General features: G+C 43.9%; 1 protein-coding gene across 5 annotated transcripts in view; it reads left to right on the top strand.

The window, feature by feature from the left end:
• LOC6550529 (acetylcholine receptor subunit alpha-like) overlaps positions 1-23,549 on the top strand; it is an 85,649-nt gene that overhangs the window by 54,751 nt on the left and 7,349 nt on the right. For all 5 annotated transcript variants that reach the window (XM_026981691.1, XM_026981692.1, XM_001977890.3 and 2 more), the window contains exons 4-7: positions 2,292-2,586; positions 2,713-2,893; positions 7,621-7,736; positions 15,916-16,084. In XM_026981691.1, coding sequence (XP_026837492.1) covers positions 2,292-2,586; positions 2,713-2,893; positions 7,621-7,736; positions 15,916-16,084 — 761 coding nt within the window. The remainder of the gene's footprint in view (positions 1-2,291; positions 2,587-2,712; positions 2,894-7,620; positions 7,737-15,915; positions 16,085-23,549) is intronic.

The following is a 23,549-nucleotide window of genomic DNA, read 5'->3' as shown; positions in this document are numbered from 1 at the left end:
GGCCAACCGCAATAGGTGGCCAAAAGTGAGTACACCAGATGGTAGCAGATGGTAATGTCACTGGATTTGGGTGTCCCGAAATGGAATTGGTCACTGCCAGCTGCACAGGTCTGCGTATAAAGATGTTACGGAAGGCTTACGATATTCCGCCCTAGAAAAGCTATTTATAGTACATATATTTGTAGGAGTAAATATATAGGGTAAAAGAATACTTTTGTGTACACCCGTACACTCTTTAATTGTTTAATTTCGCAAATGCCGTTCTTTGTGCGTTTTCCATCTGCCCGGTACGAGCATAATAGTAAATTCTGCATTTCCACAGGCAATGTTCACTTTGCATGAATTGTGAAGTTCGACTGCGACTGCATTATTTCGCCATTATAATTTCATATTAGATGTTCGATCACAGATTAAATTGATGATTTATATTTATTTGTTTGATGTCAGGCGGCCGAAATTGGAAGCACCTAAACCCTAATTCGGCCACAATGATGCAGCCTTCCTGGCAACATAACAATTCCGGATTAGCTTTATGCCATTAACATTGTTCGATTCCACTGCCCATGCCCATTGCCAATCCCGAATTCCTGGGACACATACGGCATTATATATGCTCGCATTATGGTCATTGTGCCGCTGCTGCCCGTCGTCGTCGCCTCCCTTCGACAAAGTCAATTAATGTGCGGGACATTAAATTAATGATATACGCCGATAGCCACGCCCTCCGCTCTCCGCCCTACGCCCATTGACCATTGTGACCGGCTAATCTGGCTGGGTCGCTCAGCTAATTAGCTTTCCGTCCGGAACCTTGGCTTTGTCTGCCCCCGGAAAAAGGAGCATAATGTATGGGTGCGGGTGCACAACATCATGCAGAGCGGATAATGTGAATGGGAAATCTTTTAATTGATTTATTTTCGCTTTGTCTGCGCCTTTGGACAACATCTCCATTTCCATCCGCAGCCGGCAACTATTTTAATGCGCTTAGAGCCCCAGAGACAGCCTTTTTTATGCCCCATGTTATAAAGTAATGATAAGCTGATTAGCCCAAGCCTCGCATAATGACATTGGCGACATTTTACAGCTGCCCTATCCATCCATCCATCCATCCATCCACTCACACTCTCATACCCACGAGCATATCCATTTCCAACTCCGGCTCCCTTCCATTCCGATTCCAAATCGGCTGCAGACTGCCCCGATCCAATCCGACCCAGACTAAGCCAGCCCCGCGGGCGGATGGCTGTCGCCCCCAGGCGAGGATGCCAATCAGGCGCTGCTGATGCTCCGCGCTCCTGCTTTGCATGTCCAACTACACTGGGCGAAGTGGAAGGGCGCTTATTGCAGTTACTGACTGGGAACGGGTATGGAAAAAGTGACGCAAAACTTGTGGCGCAGCTTAGTTAATGCTTTATTCAAACACAACCATCTATCATGATGCGAAAGGCGCGGCCGCCGCTTTTCTCCCAGTGCAGAGGCTGGAGTTAGTGGAGCGGAGCGGCGGCGCAGCAACAATGGAGGCCAACGCTCAACTGAGCCATTGGCCACCCGCCTCGCTGAATGCTGTCGCTCGACCAGTCCCTCTGCCCACCCGACCTCTGACCCAGATTCCGATCCCGTTGTCCTGATCCCGTTGTCCTGGCAGCGCTTTGGCCGTTTGCTCTGTGCTGCTAGTGCCCCGTTGTTGGCGTTGTTGCTGGTGTCGGTGGCATTGACGGCGCATTAACTCATTTCCTGCATCATTAAGGGGCACCTGCAATTCCCGCGCATTTGCGCCACAGTTGTGAGCAGGATGCAGGCAAATCCCCCCATCGCTCACCTAATCAATTTAGACGCGGGACTCCACTTAACTGCACTGTGACTGACAGCGAACCTGGGGATTGAGCTCGCGGAGATTCGGGCGATTTACTCCCTGAATTTCTAGGTGTAACTGCAATCCAATAGGTGATTAGGAATGCCTGGAAATAAAATGAAATTACTATAACAGGCGCAAAGAACTCTAAGAAACATTGTAAGCTAAAATATTGCTATAACATTGTTGTATATTCAATCGGTAATTTTGGAATTTCTGCATCACACACAATAGGTGTGGTAAACGTGAGTGTTTAATAAACTAGAGTCCTGGGTGATTTGAGTTCGGAACGGAAAAGTTTCCAGTCCGGAAGCACTCGGCATGTACAAGAGTACGTACCAGCTGCTCGGCCACTTGATGGCCCGTGACCCACTTTAGCCATTTATCCATTGATCCATTGATCCATCGACAACGACTAAAGCTTATCCATTGATATCCGCAGGCAGCACAGCGAATCCGGATGCGAAACGATTGTACGACGATTTGCTGAGCAACTACAACAAACTGGTACGACCGGTGGTCAATGTGACGGACGCCCTCACCGTGCGCATCAAGCTGAAGCTATCGCAACTGATCGATGTCAACCTGAAGAACCAGATCATGACCACCAACCTGTGGGTGGAGCAGTCCTGGTACGACTACAAGCTCAAGTGGGAGCCCAAGGAGTACGGCGGCGTCGAGATGCTCCACGTGCCCTCCGATCACATCTGGCGTCCGGACATCGTCCTCTACAACAAGTGAGTACACGATGTGCAGCCAAAGGTTTTTCGCCTTTATCAATGCCACCGCACACTCCATTCATTTGCTTACCGAGTTATGTAGCCAATCCATTATATTCTAACGAACTGTGATGAACTTTCCAGCGCCGACGGCAACTTCGAGGTGACGCTGGCCACCAAGGCCACGCTCAATTACACAGGACGCGTCGAGTGGCGACCACCGGCCATTTACAAGAGCTCCTGCGAAATCGACGTGGAGTACTTTCCCTTCGACGAGCAGACCTGCGTCATGAAGTTCGGCAGCTGGACATACGATGGCTTTCAGGTGTGTACAAATAATATATTTAAAATTATATCTAAGGCTCGTAGTTCAAAAGAAAGCAGCCTCTAGGGGCTTAGTTTGGGTTTTACAAGTATACAAGAATTGGGTTGATCACTACCTTGCTTACGGATATCTTGAGCTACCAATTTTATGCTCACCGCCAAGCCATTTCGGCTAAGATTTCAATTTCGCATTTGGAAACAAATCTTTGTTGTCCCTTTTATGGGCACCGCAAATTTGGCTGGCGGCGCCTTGAGAGAGATCCCTTCGCATCCCTTTCGCATACCCACATGGCCCACACGTGATCCAATTTAAACCACACACAAATGAAAGTTTCTCGGCCGTCTGGCCTTTGGCTAATTGCTTTATAAATCTGTGGCAAGTGTTCGAGTCGCAGCAGGACATATATCAGGCAGATATGTGTGTTGCCATTAAAGGATGTGCCACTGGGCCAAAAGCTTCTTATCTAAAACCCATACCCCCTTTTCCCGTTCCCCGGTGACTATTTCATTTACACATTTACAAATTGCTCACCTGGCGATCCATTTTGGGTGTCTCTGAGCCCGGTTTAGTGGTCATAAACCGGAATACGGTCATAATTCCTTTTTGGAATACTGGCATGGCATTTCTCACGTTTTATGTTCGCAAAACACAGCGGCAACAAAGAAGGAGACGCCAGGCAGGCAAATGGGTTTGGAATAGACAGACCGACAGAAAGAGAGACAGACAGACAGACAGACAGAAAGAGAGACAGACATACAGATAGACAGTCGACCACAGGGAGGCTTCATAAAAACGTCTCCAGTGGTTTGGCCAGCGGGCCGAGGACCAAATACCAAGGACGAGGAATGAACTGCGGTCCTGGAATTCAGGGCACAGGACACAAAACGCAGGACACCAAGGCAGCTTGACACCTGCACGGCAAATGTCGGCGACTGGTGGTCGCAGGCCGCGTAACCTCGTAAAATGCCCTGCACCCCACAAAAATGCAGGCCTAGGCAGGCATACACCGGGAGAAATTCGAAATGAACTCGAAAAATTTGGTTTTTGGGGGTAAGTGTAAGCGGTAGATACCACACAAATCCAAAGAAGCTCTTCAACCCACTTAAAGCCACGTATTAACCATTGTTCTGAGTCAAAAATATTCCTCATCAATTACAACTGATTTTCTGCGAGTGCAAGGATAGCAACGGTTGGAGAACCCCGATGGATGCTTTGCGGCTTCGTCCTGCGGTTGGGAGCTTGCCAGCTAATAATGAACCGGCATTAGATGGGGCTGTAAGCCAACCGGCACCATTGGGCTCTCCATTCTCTTAGTGCTCCATTGGGGCGGAAAAAGTCGGGGCAGGGTTAACCACATGCATCTGCTGAGCTGCATTAGCCAGCCCATAAAATCGACGACCAACGTCGCGCTTGGGTGGAACAATTGAAGTGTTTACGATGGCAGAACAAAATGGAAGTAGGGCTGATTAGGTGATCAAACAGATGCCAAATTATTCCTTAATCAATTTAAAGCTTTTCAAACACTTGGGCCAACTAATGTCCAATTAGGCGCATTATAAATTCGTGTGAATTATGCATCAACTAAGCCGCCCACATATCAACAAGTTAATGGCAGACATTAAGGCCTACTTTAAGTCAAAAGACCCGGGGGAAAATAGCATGTGTGTATTTTGCTTCAATCACTCAATTAGCAGAGCAGTTAAACTGTATCTACAACTTGACTTGCTGCCTTTGTTTAATTGTCGACACAATTAGTATTAGCAGAATGTACAACTACTTTCTCCTTCTGGCCAACACACACGCATTGACACCTGCTCAGCGTTGGCCAAAACACACACACAGAAATTAGTCAGCTGACTAATTTGGTAAAAAGCCAATGCTCATTTACTATTAAAAAGGAAAGGCGCTAACAAGCAGTTGACACGACACGAAAAGAGGGGCGGGACTTGGAAGTTGATTGTCTCAAATGCTGCCTACACTGGAAAAAAGTCAACACAATATGCCTTAAATAAGCTTAGTAAATTATCAATTGGTGTCAGTATTAAAATTCGTTAAAAATTGGTATTACTTTGATTGGAACAATCTTGCAATAATATTTGTCGATGATTAAATGAGGGTCCAATTTCCCATCATGAATAACAACTGCCTGATGAATTCGCATCCCAGTGTGCTTACGTTTTGCGGTGTCAACTGCGGCATGTTGTGTTCCACTTCACGCATAAGTCAACCGCAAAATGAGCCATATCCTACATAGCTACATAGCTACATAGTAGCTGCAAATTATTTATGAAGACACCAAGGGAACGGCAACCACTCAGTCGCAGTTTCTCTAGATGCCATTGGCATCAGTCTGCCCGACAGCGGAAGCATTTCATTAAATCATCACTTCCTTATAGGGAAATTTCCGCTTCCACTTAAAATAACCATTTCCGCATTGACAATTCCACCAGCTGCCGGTGGATTCCATTGCATCTGGCTTTGGTCCTGCTACGCTTCCTCGTCCTCTCAGGACGACCTGGTTGAAGCCACATCCTGTCTGATTAGTCTCGCCTTTGGCTCAATCTGCGCCACAGCTGCAGCCTCGCAGCTTGTTTTTCATTCATGTTCAGCCAGCGTCGATTTCCTAATTTCGTGTCAACGAACCAAACTTGTATGGCGAAAATTCGGGTCCAAAATCGAGTTGGGAGTAAATTCTGGACAAAAGGCAAGGGCAAGTTCAGAGGCTCAATTTTCACACTTGATTTTGCACAGGAAACGCCCACACACCATTTCCAACAATCCATACACAACAAGATAGAACGCTACAGTCGAGCTTCCCGACTATCAGATACCCGTTACTCAGCTAGTGGCAGCGCAAACGAGAAATTTCAACATTTTGTGGGATATCGGTAGAAATTGGGAAATATATAATAAAATGAAAAAAAACTTAAACATTTTTTAAAAGTGTGAGAAGCTTAATCTCAACAAGAAAAATATATAATATACCAATATATCGAGAATATATACTTCATATGTTCGGAAACGTTTCCTTCTGCCTGTTACATACTTTCCAACCAATCTAGCATACCCTTTTACTCCACGAGTAACGGGTATAGAGGGGTACTAGCAAAATTGGAGAAACTTTACTTTGAGTACTTAAACTATGTGATGGTTAAAAAAGCATTTAACCATTTGCCCTCTTTAATAACAAATACGATATACATACAAGGCATACCTTGCTTTCAGTTCCCTTTAAAGCTGACACGATTATTTTTTAAGTGCAGAACTAAACTAAGCTGAAAGGGAGAAATCGTATTAACGTCACTTTTCAAATTTCACGCTTTTCCAAATACGCAACCCCACCGCCCTCAATGTCAACTGGCACCTGCAACAGCCACCCACCGCCCACCAACCACCACCCACTTTGTCACCCCCTCTATCCACCTGCTCGACTACTTTTACCCTCTCGCCCACTTGGAGGCCATGGAAAATCGTTGAGGCGTAAATTGGCAGACAAAATGCTTTAGGAAATTCAGTCGAAGAAAGGAAGGAATTAAAAATTGCTGATGGAATGAATGCACTTCCGGGTTAATATTCAAACAGCAAGTGCACACAAAAAAGCTGAGCAAGCTTGCAAAAACTAGATAATGCAGTTGTGGAAAAAAAAAACCTGGCCAAAAAAAGTCTATGAAAAAGGGGAAAAAAGAAGATAAGCTTAAGAGATCATACTTGAATACGTTTTTCCAAGATATTTTTATCATACTTTAACGCGTTTTCCCAATATATTTTTATCATGAGCATATAGGTATCATATCTATCATGATAATGATGATTAAAAACGTGATGGATTAAGTTGCCAGTCAGTTAGTCAGTTAAGTTAGTACAAAAAATGGAAAATTGGAAAACCTCGAATCAAGTTCTACAGAGGGTAGCAATCGCATGTCAAATACTTCCGGAACTGTTCGACCTCAACATGCGAAGGAATGCTGCCAGTGCACCCTCCTTTTGGCCAGATGGATAGGTGGATAGGTGACCAGGTGACCAGGCAGTAGATGGTGAGATGGTGAGATGGCCAGCTCCTGTCCATGTCGATGTCCTGTCAGCTGCACTCGTGCCGAACTAAGCAAAACTGAGCACTGAAACTGAAGTGCGGCCTTCGCATGTTTGTCCATTTCGGTATCGATGGTGTCTTCTGGAGCATTTCTCCACCTGGCCACCTGGCCACCTGGCCACCCGACCACCTGTCCATAGGGTCACCCGCTCTGTGCTAGGCAACTCTGGGATCCTTCCGCCAATCTCGCAGTTTTCCAGTTTCCCGGTTTCGAGGATGCTGCCACTGAGCTTGACAGTCAAATCGGAATGGCAGCCAGGACGCGTTAGGATATCCAGTGCCGGGAAAAAAGGGTCGAAACAGAGACATCTGGCAGAGAGTGTAGTCCAATTATGTTCGCTGTCTGCGCCACGCAGTATTTGTCTAATCACGGGGAACAGCGAGAAAACTGCGCGAAATCATGGAAACTGTTTACAGATAAATGGTTATTGGTTACAGTATCTTTGACATGTATATATTTATTTTTAAGGAAATTTAAAGCTGCAGTTGTAAACTTGTATATTTGGCGAGAACATCGTTCTCTTCAGCCTTATAACATTCAATATACGGCCAAATAACTTATATGTATACCAAATTAAGTCGGATTTTCAGTGCACCACTATAGCTGGAGAACTAACCACTCTGCATCCACTTTCAGGTGGATCTGCGGCACATCGACGAGCTGAACGGCACCAATGTCGTGGAGGTGGGCGTGGATCTGTCCGAGTTCTACACGTCCGTCGAATGGGATATCCTCGAAGTTCCTGCAGTGCGGTAAGTGCCAGCTAGCCAGCTAGCCAGCCACCCAATTGAAACCATTACAGCCACCCACCAAACCACCCACTGGGTGGCCCCCATCCACTAGTCCAAACAGCCACCCACCCAGAAGGCAACAGCAACAACAATTATTTTTGGCAGAAACTCCTTTGGCAAGTTCCTTGGAAGCTTTGGACGCTGTCGCAAAACACAAACACAAATCTTTCAGGATGTCAGAACGCACACACACACACACACACACACACACACTAGCGCAGGTCAAGGATGCAAGTGGGAGAGACAGACATACGAGGGTGGAAAGAGACGGGGAGAGCCGGGACCTGACCTGAGTTGTCGATGCCGATGATGATCTTTTGGGCATGAACGTGGTGGGCGTGGTCCCTATTTACACTTTACACCTCCTCTTTTTGCCCCACCCACTATATTTTTCCCTTGAAGTTTTTAAATTAAAAAACTTTGCCAAAAGGAACTGCCAAAGAAATACAGAAAAAAAAAAAACAAAAAAAAAAAGCAAACAAAAACCAAAGCGACACAAAATTATACATATAAATAAATAGACGGCCCTGTTTCTTATGTTTCTTGATTCTGGCCGTCTGGTCAGGCATATGTGTGACTACAGCAGAGGCCAGAAAAATAGGTCTACGACTGCGAGAGTTGTGCTTTTGACTTTTTGTAGCTTGTGCGTTTTGAGCTGAAAACACTTTTTCTGTAAGATGTAAACTGATTTTTCATTTTTAGTCTGAAACTTACGCGCATTCCCCACTTTCGAAAACGTTTTATGCAGTCTATAGCATTTTGAACCCCACTTTAGGCAAATGTGTGACTTTCGTTTTCCTTGGCTCGGGGGGCGGTTGCCTAATTGCCACGCCCCCTTGTGGGCAGAGGGGCACAGCACGCTTGTGTGCACGCCCACCTTGGGAGCGAGCGAGAGGGGCTATAGTGGCGGAGGGGAGGGGAGGGGAAAGAGGGAAAGTGGGAGTGTGTAAGTGGGGTTTTCGGGTTCGTAAGAAGTTTCTCCAACAGAAGCTCGTCTTTAATGCATTAAGTCCCAGACAAAAGGCAACAAGAAATTTTTGTTTCACTTAGCGCAACTTTGTTCGGAATCTTTGGGATTGTTGGAGTTGAGCAGGTGAATGTGTGGGCGGTCATGGGTTAAAAGTAGCAGGAGTTGCACCCAAAAGGGGGGTGGGGCGGCAATACTGTTGAGTGCTATTAATTAGTTGATGACACGTGCTAGATGAAGTGAGAAAATTCAGTTTTAATTTGGCTAATTTGGCTGCTCAAATTGCTTGGATTTTTACTTTGATCTCGCCCAGTGTTGTTCTGTAACTTTATTCAATCAATTCACCTGATGCTCATTAAATACTTGTTTACCAGCTTCGTGTGTACATCATTTTTGCAGCTTAATGTTTTATCAACTTTATAGTATTATTGCAAATAACGCTTTGCTTCAACACGTTTTTGGCTTCTTGGTTTTATTGCCCAAAACTAAGTTGATTTTCCAGTCAGCTTTTTTCAAGTTGTACATAATATAATAAAGAACATTTACTTTTCCTTAGCATTTTACCATTTTGTTACTTTTGTTTCGCTTTTTCGCCATCGGCACGCGTGGTAGCCACAAACAAGTCGCGACTCCGGTCTCCAAAAGTCATTTTATTTTTATATGAGCATTTCGAGCCAGGGGATAAATGGTTGGATTTTTTTCCTTTTTTTTTTCTTTTTTTTTGTGCTGGGGTGGATGGGTTTTCCGCGCAGAAGGTGGTGAGGTGGGAAAGCGTTGAGATTGTCCGTGAAAGTCGTGAAAGTGTTGTTTATGTATCCCCCAGTTCTCCTAAACCGCACCAAAAATGGAGGACAAAAAGCAGTAAACTCTTCAGGTGTATGAGTTTTTTTTTTCTTTTTTTGTGGGGCGAAGGGGTGCGGAGGAACTGAAAGGGAGAAAGCGAGAAAAGAGAAAGTAAAATGGCTGCGAGGCAATAATTTCCTTGAACTATTTTGAAGTTGCGTGTGGGGCAAGAAATAGTCAATAAATCAGTGGCCAGAGTTTGCTTTGCTTTCTCCACTTCTTTTCTTTTACCTATTTCCACAAGCACACACACTTTGCCATGTTATTTATAAGAGAGAATTACATGTAGTAATAATATTAAGTAATAATATTTACCAGTGTGCAAACAAAGCAATTATGTCAAGAACTCTTACATTTTGATGGCACCTATATGTGATTCGAGTGGCAACAACTCGAACAGCTTAATTCGTTTGCCCTTTGACCTCCTGGCACCACCCCCACTCGCCACGCCCACCCCGCCCACCATATTTCATAAGCGGCACGTGACGGGCGTGAATGACGAGGCTCAACTACAGTGAGCAGCAAATAAGTGAAACAAGGCAGCACCACATATGTTTCACTAAAAACTAAATGAACTGAAAGCGCGTTCGCTTCGCAAATAGTTAGCTAAAACGATGCAATTATGCCATTGTAGTGCAAACTCAAAACTGAGTATTTAAAAAACCTGGTCACAGAGCCCACAAAGTTATAATACCCCGAAGGCCAGGGTATCAACGGCTTGCTAAGACCTTTTGCCAACCGGGGGCTGTAAACCACTGAAAAGGGAGGCTCAAGTCATTGACGGGAATTAAAAAGTTGACAGCGCCAGTTACGTGTGTGTTTGTGTTTGTGTTTGTTGGCCTCTGCATAAGTGTGTGCATGTGTGTGTGTGTGCCCTATGCGATTGTGTACGAGTGTGGGTGCTGGCTGCTTGCTTTATTTGGCGTGGCGTTGGCAGTAAATTATGCCACAAGTGCGTGACACACTCACAAAAGCGGCCGCCGGCTGCGGAGTCTCTAAACCTGCCCACCCACAGCCACCCACAATTCGGCCGCCCAACCAACGGCCTTCCGAGCCCCCAAAGTCACCTAAAATACTCCCACGCGCGGCCCCCTTTGGCTGACTCCCTTGGCAGCTTTTATTGTCTGCAGGCTGCCGCTGCCGCTGCCGCTGCCTCTGCCGCTGCTGCGCCTAAAATGCTGCAACACAATTCACAGCACGTAGAGCAATTTTCCCATGAAGCCAGGACCTCATCCTCCTGCTCCTCCCGCTCCAGCTGCTTTCCAAAAACTTGTGCAGGGCCTTCGACAGGATTCAGTTTTAATGCGCATCGACAGTTAAATTAACTGAGGGGCGCACAGGGGGCGTGGCAGGCCGCAGCACGTACAGGTGGGAAATTTCGGGTGGTTTTTGGGGGTCGCTCGGTTTCTACTCACTTAGCCCAAGTAGAGGAGAAGCGGCAGACAATCAGGCATTGATTGACAGGCGGACAGGCGGACAGGTGGGCAGGTGGGCAAACCATCCAAGAGATGAAGAGACAAAGGGGCCAGAAATCGAAAGTCAAGGCAATCACGGAGCCATAAAATTAACCCTGCTTATTCCCGTGCAAACCCTTTTCTTCGGATCAGATACGGAAAATAATGGCATTGCCCCGGGCTGGCAATTTGCAGTTTATAGTGTTGCTTGGCAGAATAGTGCGTGCAGTGCAGGAAAAAATATTAGAAGGTTAAGTAATATCATTGAAACACAGTACATAAGTAATCCACTTGCCGTCTTTTATGTGCTACAGACAAGAGGGGTTAACTTTATGGTGCACTCATTTCCATTCGCTTTTTTATTAATTAACTCAGTGGCGGCAAATCTTAAAGCTTCTTTGTAATGAACTCAATCAGCGACCTGCCTTCATCTTCATTTTTAATCCGCTTATTGAGTTGTCTTCCACCGTCTACCATTCACATTCCTATTCCCGTTTCCATTCCCAAGGGAGCTGTATTTTGTTTAATTGCCGCAATGGGTCTTACAACACCAAATCAACACGCAGGGCACATACACCATTCGGTTCACTTTTCTTGCCAGCCTGCAACTTGCCACTTGCTACTTGCCACTTGCTACTTGCCACTTGCCACCACTGAGCCTTGATTACGAGGCACAAATTTTGGTTGTGTGTGGTGTCTCCCGCTCGCTCCCTTGCTTTATCACAGATCGATTAAAATCATAATTAGCAAACTTTCCACAGAATCCTCACCCATTTTCCATTTCCCGCTTGCGGTCACACCTCAATTGGCACGCCTTTTGGGGACTTTTGCCATTTTCCCATCCAATCCTGGGAGACTCGCGCGCCTTCTTTTTTCAAGTCATGCAACGAAGCGTGTTTATGTTAGTTATTAAAATTCTATTACTTACTTTGATTTCTGGCTGGCTGCAAAATTGAGTTTTTGAGAGCAAGGCCAGAAAAGTGCACCGAAAAAAAAGTATGCCTTATTGCGAACTGGACAGAAATAAAGCGCAAAGTTCGATCCCAAGTTCTGGTCGTTAAAAGCACTTTACGAGCGTTCTAATGAATATGGATTAATTCTGGCTCAATCTCTTTTGATATTTGTTAGAGTGCAGCAGGGAAACAAGAAATCGAGGCATAGAAAACACTCGAAAGCGAATAGAGAACTTTTGGCTCAAAGTTACTGAAATCAATCAAGCGTTGAGACCTATTCTCCCCCCAATTTTCCCCGAATTTTCCCCGGATTCCCCCGAATTTCCCTGACTTCCCAACGAGTTGTAGGTGGTAATGGGTTGCTGGTGCTGGTGGCGCTTTTCTTATGCTACGCTTTCTTGATGTCTTCGTTTCTTTTTTATGTTGCCAATCATTTCGTATTTATGCGTTTGTTCTTTGACTGCAATCAGCACTCTGTTTCCCCTTCAATTCTCTTTGGAATTTCCCGTTGTCAATCAGCGATTTGACCATTTTCGGTCACTTTAGTGCGGTAACCCCAGACCCAGAGAAAACCTCTTCTTTTTCAAACCCGTGGCGAGTCCCACATTCAATTTCACTGGAATTTCACTTAATTTTTTTTCGAAGGGTGTGACTCTGGGAAATCTAAATAACATTTGATTTTAGATCTGTTTCACCAAACCAAAACTCACGTAACGGCTTCTTGGCTGCCCTTTATTTTAACCTATTTTTAAGGAAAACTAAAGAAAAAATGGGAAATTTCTTCCATTTTTGTCAAAAGCCGATTTTCCGAATTTCTTTCATAAAATAATCAATAAACTTGTAATGCTGTATCTAGTTTTTAACGGTTTTAATACAAATAATTTTAGTATTTTCCAAATTTTTTGCAAATTTAGAGGATCTTAAAAAAAATGCAAAAATTGCCCAAAAAATTGCAAATTCCCTCAAAAAGTGATAGGGATAGTTAATATGGTAATTAGGAGAAAAAAACTGTATTTATTTTAGTTATCTGAACATTACTGGCCAAGTTATACAAAATACCCATCGTAACTACAGAAATTTTGGCATAAATCGTTTCTCTGAATTTTGGAATATAAAATAATCGGTATTTTAATCATAGCATTCAAAATAATTGTCCAAATATGGAATGTCATACCTCGTTGAGTTTCTTATTTAAATCGCAATCGATTTGGAAGCAAATTCAAAAACTTAAATTTTTTGAAATTTTTTTTGCAAATTTTAATGATAAAAAATTAGGGAAAAATTTGCCGTAGAATTAATTTTACAAAGTGCGACAAAATATGTTGGATATGGTTAGTATTGGTAGTTAGGAGTTAAAAACGGTAATTCCTTCAGCGGTGTGATAATTTTTGGCAACTTTTTATAAGAAAATAACCTATCTGATTTCTTTTTCGAAACATTTGCAAAAGCGTGAACTTACCAGAGTGATACAGACTTCGACTCCCTGAGCTGGTTTGGGACACATTTCTGTCTCTGTTATATCATCCTCTATTACGCATACGCCGCGTGGCCCAGCGCATTGATGAATTGTTGCCAGTTTCGGAATTTAGCAGTGGGATGTGCTTCCAGGGGAGGAGGGGGGGTTTATTCGGGGGGCTGTGGAAACATGGGAGTGCCATGTGCCATCGAGTCAAATCAAACTGAAGTTTTGCTGGTTCTGGCTGGTATTTGTTGTTGTCTAGTCTTTTCTCTATTTGAGATTTGTTTCCTTTCATTTTCTTCCCTTTTTTTCTTGCCTATATGGCGCCATCTCCCGGCGCCGTGTGTCTGTGTGTATGTGTGTGCCCAGGCACGCGTGTTCCATTGCTATGTGTGTGTGAGTGTGTGTTTGTTGCCTATTTTATGATTTATTGTATGTTTTCCCATCGTGCTTGCTAACCAACTAACCAGCTAACCAACGAAAGGAATCTACCAAGTCACCGAGCTTATTACACTGACCTTTACACGTACTAAACCACCCACACAACTATTGCTGACTTAAGGGTCTTGCAAGTTTCTGTCTTCTGTCTGTTTCTGCCCATTTTTTCGGGGCAAGTGTTTCTGTCAGAGAACTCGTGTGTCTCCGTCTGCAGGGACTTATCTTTAAGGAGTAAAATGGCCGAGGAGCGGGAATTTCCCCGGGAATTTTCAGACACTCCACGGCCCGTTGACCAAAGCTCACTTCAGCAGACTTAATCTGCAGCCATATTACATTGGTCGCATTTCGCATTCTATCGTGGGACTTTGGGCAGCCAACTGAGCTGACGGATATTGGGTATTAGGTTTTACGCCCACTTGTGTCTTGTCGTATTTAAATGTCCTTTTAATGGACACAGGCCATCAAATCGTTGGGAGCAGGTGTCTGCTTGGGCTTTTTACACTTCCTACAAATGCTGTTCAATAAAACAAAATTGCCCGATTTCATGAAAAAAATATACAAAAGAGGGTTAATTTAGTGTTATTTGTGCACAGTCCGCTGAGGAGAAGAACTTTATTTCATCCACTCGACACTTTGCCCCCTTAATCATATTCGTCCTTTGAGTGACTGACATACGGAATTGCCATGGCAAATTATATTTTATTGCGGCAGCCATCAAAAGCAAAACCCACAAGATGTTGGCCTTTAATCCCGTGATTCCCCTCGCATTTTGTCCCGGTTTTGCCCCATTCTGTGTGCCTATTGCCACATACTTCATTTCTATTTGGAGGGAAGTCAACTGCCACAAACAGTTAGTTGCCTGCCGGCCACATCCTTGTCGCAGTCAAAGTGGAAGTCGGTCGTCGTCCTTCCCTCCGGCCGAATGCCTTTCCCACGCTTTTCCCCGCTCCTCGCCTTGTTTATTATTTATTTACAATATTTTCTTATTCAAAATGAAGCCGCAAGCCTCTCGGAATTATTGATGGCCCGACCATATACGAAGCGGGGAAAACGGGGGAAAATGGGGGAAAATGTTGACTGGGAGGTTACCCCTTTTCGCTTTTTGCCCAGCAGTAAAGATTTCTTTTTCTTCTTTTTTTTGTTATTTATACCTATTTTTTGTGCTGTTCCATGTCCTTCCAGAGTTTTCCAAGTGCCTACAAGGGTTGGGGAAAATAAAACATAACGAACAGTTCGCTCGACTCAATTTATAAAAATTCTCTTTCGTTTTCTTCATTACTTTTTTATACGAATATTCTTCGCTTTTGTTTTGGTTGCTTTTTGGTGGGCAACCGCAGTCAGAGATTATTAACTTTTAAATTATGCATTGGTCCAAAGGATGAAAAGGGTGAACAAATATGCGAAAAGCACTAACACTGAGCGAGTATCGAACTGATTAACGCAAATGGATTCAAGTTTCAGAGGGTCAGTTCACTGAGTCGGTTTTCAAGTGGATCCTTTATTAAAGTTGGCGTTTGTAACTTGCATTACACTTGCATGGCTTAAATAATAATAGGCAATGCTTATTATTTGGAATTTAAGTTGGAAATAATTGTTTATTTTACCTTGAAAAAATTACCACCACAGCTTCAAATTCAAAAAGCTTGAAAATCACTGCCGTTCGCTTCGCAGCTAGGCAAAAATACGTACACAAAACCATTTTGACACTCAGTTAGCAGTTAGGCCAATATTTTTTCAGCATTTTGCAATATTTATCATGCGGCCGATGATTTATGTGATTGGAGTGCCATATATCGCCGGATATACTCGCATGTGTGCTTATGTAAATAAATATATGTTTTGGGTGCGTCGGACACTGCGGCTGTTGCAATGCAAAGGCACCACGAAAAAACCATCACCACCATCAAAATAAATATCGTCAAACCGAATGAACCTTAATAAATATTTACGCGCTGCGTAGCAATTTGCCTAACTCACACGCAAATTTACCCCGCTCCAACACTCCAATATACCCAATCTCTTGCAGAAACGAGAAGTTCTACACGTGCTGCGATGAGCCATATCTGGACATCACCTTCAACATCACGATGCGGCGGAAGACCCTCTTCTACACAGTCAACCTGATCATTCCGTGCATGGGCATCAGCTTCCTCACCATCCTCGTGTTCTACCTGCCATCGGATAGCGGCGAGAAGGTGAGTGAGGGGTATCTGATAGTTGGGAGATAAGTTGTTATTATTCAAAGGCAGCAGATGCCGACTCTAAGCTAATTTCTTATGGACTACGTTATGGTGTCATATGGAAACCTACATAACTCGTACTTAGACTCCCACCCACAAGTATATTTATAGTATCCGTTGGGGAAAAATAATTATATTTGCTATTTATAGCCTTCCTATTTATAGAGTTTATGCACATGCCGTGCAGCTGGGCTGTTAAACGCGTTCAATTAATGAGCTAAAGTTTAATTAAATCAGTCGCAAATATGTGGAGGCTCGAGTGTCTGCAAGCTTTATCTTCTGTCAATTGAATTTATGCTTATGATACGCATGTTACCGCATTTATTTGTACTGGAATTTACCATTAGAATCAAGTTCATTCGCAGCTGAAATGCATTAGCTTGCATATACAATTTTCCGATTTTCCCCCCCCGATTTTTCCGCTATATTTGCTTTGTTCACATCTGCTGCCATTTTCCATTCAGTTTTTTTTTATTTTGCATTAAACCAATTGCCATAATTTATTGCTGAATTCAGCCCACCGCCCCGCGCCCAACTGCTTAAAATGTGCTTTTAATTAAAAAGCCAAAACAAAAAAATAATAATTTCACACTCAAATGAAAATGAAAATGCATTTCAACATTTTATACGTTTTGATTTTAATACTTTTTGTCGGGTTTCTCCTTCTTTCTGCTTGTGTGTGTGGTTTTTTTTTCGCCCAGTTTGCCATCATTTAAGTTTGAGTTTTTTTTTTTAAATGTTTATTATTATAAAGCGACGAATCCGTACATGCAGTACTAGTACCATAACATTGCAATTAAACATATAAATAATATAACCAAACTTCTCACTTATCGTGGGAAGACTAACAACAGAGTCTCAAACGTCGAGGGGGTCTTTAAAGCTGTCCAATTGTTTTGGCAAAGCCCTTTCTTTTAAGCCTTCTTAGAGGCCTGGCAGGGAGTAGGCGTCTTGCTAGCATGCTGTGGTGTCTTTTAAGCCTATCACTGTATCTGCTTGTGTGCCTTGAGATCTGTTCTTCCACTGTATGCAGATTAAGGTCCCGATGAAGGGTTGAGCTACGTACATAGTATGGGCAGTTGGTGATGGCACGCATTGCACGATTTTGCAAGACCTCAATGCGTTTATAGTTCGATTTTGCAGCAATACCCCAGATCTGCACTCCATATAGCCAGATCGGGGCTATACAGTGGGCGTATACTGCCCTTTTGGCTCTAAGTGTCATGGTGCTTCTTCTGTTGATCAACCATCGCAGTTGTTGCATTCTCTGACCGCATCTCCGTGCCGCAGCTTTTAAGTGTGGGCCAAAGGTCAACCGTTTGTCAAGGGTGATCCCAAGGTATTTAGCCTGCAGAGGTTGTTCTAGGGTTACGCCATCAAATTGTATGGGTGGTGTGCGCCTAATGAGAGTCTTCAAGGTGAAACAAGGATTGATGGTCTTATGTGGATTTACCTTTAAGTTCCATCTTTTGCACCATGCAGCCAAAGTATTGAGATACTCTTGGAGGCCACGTGCTGCCTCAGTGCAAGAACTGGAGCTGTATAACAGTGCGATATCGTCAGCGTAAGTGGCGAGTAGGGCCTTCCTGGGAGCTTCCATATGGTGCATATTTGGGCAAGGCAAATCCGCGGTAAATATTGAGTAGAGCAGCGGGCCGAGGACGCTGCCCTGCGGAACTCCAGCTCTCATGTAGCAAGGGGTTGAGTAGGTGCTTCTGACCCTGACCATGAACTTCCTATCTTCCAGGTAAGATTTCAGGACTCCATAGTATGGTGCTGGAAGCAGCTTTTTTATTTTGCAGAGTAGGCCGATATGCCAGACTCTGTCAAATGCTTGCTGCATGTCAATAAATACAGCATTGCAGTATTCCAAGTCGTCAAACGCCTGAATAATGTGCTTAACCAGTCTGTGAACCTGCTCCACAGTGCTGTGTCCCTGTCGAAATCCAAACTGGTGATCTGGGAGGATACGGCGCTCCTTAATAAAGTCACCTAGTCTGTTGGCAATCAGCCTTTCCCATATCTTGGATAGCGAAGACAGCAGACTTATGGGCCGATACGATTCCGGATCCTCTTCAGGTTTCCCAGGCTTATGTATCATGAGAATTGCTGCCATTTTCCACTGCTTTGGGAAGGACTGCACCCTAAATATAGCATTAAATATTTTCGCCATGTATAGGATGGCTCGGAGAGGTAGCGCTTTTAACGTGGCATTACAGACATTGTCGATGCCAGGAGTCTTCTTTATTGGCATTGATTTAATGACTTCGGCAATTTCCTCAACCCTGATTGGTTTAATTGGTAGCGACATTTGTAGGGGTATCTCTAGGCTGTCAAGCGTCTCTCGATTCTGCTCCATTGTAGCGAATTGGTAATGGGTGAACCTAGTCTCCAAATGATTTGCAAAGGAATTGGCCTGTTCCTCCTCGTTTTTAGCAAGTTCACCTCCCGGGCATCTAATGGGTACCTGTCTGAACGGTTGTCTTTTGAGGGATTTGGTGGACTTCCAGAGTGAATACCCAGCATCCACCGTATAGTCCATAGAAGCCAGCTTCTGCTCAAAAAAGATACTTCGAAGGTCTCTTACCACATTTCGTAGTTGTTTTGCAGCACGGTTCCATAAGATGCGGTCCCAGGGATCTTGAGATCGGATTGCTCGCCTTCTGAGTCTCCTTTTCTGTGTCAGGAGCTCTCTAGCCTCTCTTGTTAGGGATATTCCATAGGGGGTGCCTGTCCGAGGAACAGAAGGCGTAGATGCAGTCGCAGCCCTGTGAATACTTTGCGTAAGGTGATCAACAGCCATTTCAATTTCTTCACCAGAATTTAGCGTGATGTTCAACGGGATCATGCTCTCCAGTTGTTGACTAAAAGCGAGCGGGTCAGTGTGCTTGTTGACTAATCGTGGACTTGGATTCACATGGGTACTATCTGTCACAATACTGATGATCAAAGGCAAGTGATCGGAGTCCAGATCCCAACTTTGTGTTATACTTGTTAGGGAATCTGGTATACCATGATGCACCGCGAAGTCAATGCAGGAAGGCGTATGACTGGGTACATAAGGATACCTGGTTGGCGAACCAGTTGCAAGTATCTTAGCTCCAGTGATAGAGATGGCTTCCGCTAGCTCACGCCCCCGGGGTGAATTGTAGGTGTCGCCCCAAAGCCAGTGTCGGGCGTTCCAGTCGCCACCAATCATATACCGTTGGCCGCAAGAGCGTATTGTGTCAGTAAATTGTCTTTCGTCGATACTAACACTGGGAGGACAGTAAATGGCGCCGAACTGCACGTCACCCAGTCCTGTAGCTACTTTTACTGTAGACATTTGTATGCTGCGTGTCTCTATGACCCTTTGCGGGAAATGGCGAAGAGTTGTCCTAACGAACACGGCTGCTCCACCAACGCTATTATTATTTTGCGATGGCCTAAATGCTGGATAGAAAGCATAACCATATATCTTAACAGTATCCCCTCTTTTAATTCTAAGTTCCGTCACAAGAAGAATGTCCACGCTATTATTGTGCGCGTAAAGCTCAATATCTTTAGCTTTTCTTGAAATGCCGTTGGCATTCCAAATAAGAATCTTTAGTGGATTCATTGTGGGTGTGGAGCGTTGTTAGAAAGCTGGTAGGTATGTTCATTCCCAGCTCCTTGCTTTAACATGGTGGTTATTTCAAATACCATTCTTTCGAGCTTTTCAAGTCGTTGATTGGTTTGATTTCTGTGATGTTGCTGATCTTGTTGCTGCTGTTGCAACCACATAAGAAACTGATGTTGTTGTTGTTGTTGCATTTGCTGCTGCCATTCTTGGAACTGTTGTTGTTGCTGTTGTAACAATGCTTGGACGTCAAGTGAATTATTTTGCTGAGTGTTCAGTCGTTGTTGCTGCGATAACTGTTGCGTTTGTAAGTTATATAAACGTCGCTGAGCTGGTCCATCCTTGGAGGGAGTTGTATTAGAGTATTCTTTTGCTACTGTGGCATAGGATACTTTTGTATTTACCCCAGGGCCTATAGATGGTTGATGCTGTACCATATTTTGGTGTTGTTGTGTTGGTTGCTGATCTTCAGTTGACTGGTTAGTACTCTTACGGCGATTAATCTGCACGGAAGGAAACTGTTGCTGATCTCTATGGTTGAACCCATGATTCTGCCTATTTAAGTGATTCGCCTTCTTCGCAGGCCCCATAGATCTGCGGAGAAGCTCCTGGTACTTATGGCAACCTTTATAACTAGCCATGTGATCGTGAGAACAGTGATAGCATGTGGGCAGAGCATCTACAGGACGTGTACATTGTGTGGTTTGGTGATTTTCACCACACCTGGCACAATTTGGATGTCTGCGGCAGTATTTAGCTGTATGGCCATACTCCTGGCAACGTCGACATTGTGCAATTTCACTAGACTTTCGCATCCTTTCGATCCGTATTTTCTGTCGGCAAAGGGTCTTCACGTGATAAATTTCATTAATATTAGGGCAGGGCTTAATGTTAATGAAAAAAATATTGAGTTTTTCATCTTTATTAACCCTTGAACTAGGGTTGTGAATGTGAAGTACTTCATAGCCTAAACATTTCAGATCGGCCGTTATATCTTTGTTTTGTGTGCTGTGATGTAAGTCCCTTACTACAATTCTGTGTGCTTTTTCTGTCAGCATTTGGTAAGTGTGAAACTGCATACCAATTTCATCCATATAGCTAACAATTTTTCTGTAAGTGTCACTGTCTTTGGGAAATATTCTGACTGTTTCCCCTTGGTTAGCTTTGACTACGACGTTATCTAGACTTGCCTTTTCTTGTATGAGCTCAAATAGGTCATTTAAGTTGCTAATATTAACAACAATTTGGGGTGGTTTTTTAAAATCTTTGAGTTGATTGTTGGCGTTAGATGTTTCCTGGGATTTATTGGCAGTATTGTTTTCTGCAGATTGAAATTCGTCCATGCGGGCACTAGCATCATCGGCATCCTCAGACATCATGTCTTCCCCGTTTTCTTCATTAGTAATGATGTCCGTGTCGAGAATAGCAAACCTGTTACTAGAGCTTGCCTTCTGGTTAATTGTGGGGACCAAGTGCGGGCCCTGGGTACTGCTCACTCTTTTCGGTTTAAGGATGGGGGACAGTGGCTTTGCATTTTTTCTCTTGCCTGCTTTCCGATTTTGATCATCCAGTAATCTTCTGGCAGCACCGCTTAGATTTTTTGCTGCAATGTCGGGGCTGGTCAATTGGGAACATTCTTGGTTTGCTACACTTGAACCAGAACAGATGCTGCTCATTGTGGGATTTGCCATTGTGTATATGGTGCTGCTACTGGCACTAGAAAATGTCACTGTTGTTGTGGTGGGACTGCTTTGAGACTTATTGCATGTAATGCGTTGAATTTCTGATCGGCACTCGTCTCTAATCTTACTAGGTAATTTTCCAGCTATTGAGAACATTTTTTCATGATCAATCTGCTTCTTTATAAGCTGAGAGTCATCGAAACTGTTTTCATTCATTGTTTTTATATTGTCTTAATATTCAGCAAATAATTTGCGGGCCCAAATGTCCGGAACAGAGCATAAACAGTTCGGTTTTACTGATAAGCAAAGTTTGTTTACCTCTTGTGCAGTTCTGCGCGGGGTGAGGTAGATGACTTGCCCGAAGGGCAGAAAGCACCGTTTGAATGCACTTCACCTGATGCACTTTTTGTTTTTGTCAAACTGCCGACACCGCTCAAAGCAGCGCCCAAATAAATGATTTGTGCTATTTTGAGCACAAAAGGGAATGCACCGATAAGCAAAAAATAAATCACTTTTGCATGCGCGCGACACAACCGATCTCTTTGACTGCCAGAGTAGGAATATTTAAGTTTGAGTAAATAAAATTACACGATGTATTCAATTTAATGCGAACAAAAGTCTGGCGCGTCTATATATATATACATACACATATTTTCCTTTTTTTTTTGCGGTTCTTTGAGGGAAAAGCCAAACGAAAATGAAAACACGAAATGGCATAATGCATAAATATAAACATTTACATGCTGCTTGGGACTTATGAATAAATTACGGCCAATTTTCAAAATAAATAAAATGCAAAAATAATTTGTGTGCGCAAGCGGTTTGTGGATTACTGATGCTGATGCTGCTGCTGCTGCTGCTGCTGATGCTGATGCTGATGTTGATGCTGATGCTGATGCTGATGCCAACCGACATTTTCACATCGCTCACGGGCCATAATTTATGTTATAAATATTGACAGTGCCGGGCATTTGGCATTTGATGGGCCATCCCAGTAGCCCAAGTACTCCAGTAGGCATTATGTAAATTCCCGATTTGCATGTGCATTATCGAGTTAAGAGCGGTGTGTACGAGTGTTCAATGGGTACTTCAATGGGTAAAACACGTGTTCAAACGAAAGCGACATATTTGCAGAGTCCGCGGCTGTCACTGCCCATTTGTGCCACTTAAATAATAAATAAGTTGGTATTAATACTTTAGATTCCAATTGGCGAGTGTTTACTTCGGGAGAAACTTTAACTTAACTTTATTGTAAATCAAACTCAATTGCATGCGATGCTTAAACAAACAGTATCAATATTTCGTGCGTGGCATTTTAAGTTGGCTGCTCCAATGCAAAAAATAATCAATTCGTGTGTTATTATTTTGCCACGGGTTTCCCCTCCGCATTTTTTTGGTAGCCTCTGCGATTTGTGCCGTGTGGGCACATTTCATTGCACTGTTGTCCCTTTTATGGCCAGGCACGCACACTCATGCACTCGCACACGCACACACACACACACACACACACACACACACACACACACACAGCACTGACACACTGAGCTGGCAAATATTTGCGCCTAAAAGCAGGCAGCGAAATAAAACAAAGCACGAGCTGCGGAACTGCGCCCGAAATTCCCGCCACCGGTCAGTCAGCAGTTAACTGCGGCAACTCTGGCGCGTCCGCCACGCCCACCGCCCCCCGCCCGCCGTCTATATCCTTTTGGTCCTTTTGGAGCCCAGTGGCCGAAGTTCCATCGGAATTGGAATTGGAATTGCCAATTTACATGCATATGCGCCACAACGCACTTCATTCATGCAATTGCAGATTGCGAGAGTGCGGAAAGGAGGTGGTCAAAAATGGCTGGCCACACTGGCAGAAAATTGCGCCCAATTGGGAATTTTTAAAAGGGTGCTTCACTAGAAAAGTGGCTTTAAAACATTTATCCATTCCAATATATAGGTAAAATGTGAAGCAAAGTGTTGACATCTTTAAACTGCGAGAAGCGCAAGTATAATAATTAATGTACATATATCTATGATAAAATTAGAAAAGTGGCCCATGTGCAAGTAAGCCATCTATTTTTCTGTATGTGCATGGCAGCGAAGGGGGCTACTTTTCCGATACTAAGTAGCCGCACTGTTCCCAATTCGCCGC

This window comes from Drosophila erecta, unplaced genomic scaffold (assembly GCF_003286155.1).
Source record: "Drosophila erecta strain 14021-0224.00,06,07 unplaced genomic scaffold, DereRS2 tig00000126-arrow-pilon, whole genome shotgun sequence".
NCBI classification, from domain to species: Eukaryota; Metazoa; Arthropoda; class Insecta; order Diptera; family Drosophilidae; genus Drosophila; species Drosophila erecta.
Note: the sequence above shows the minus strand (reverse complement) of the source record. Positions and strands in the feature narration are given on the sequence as shown.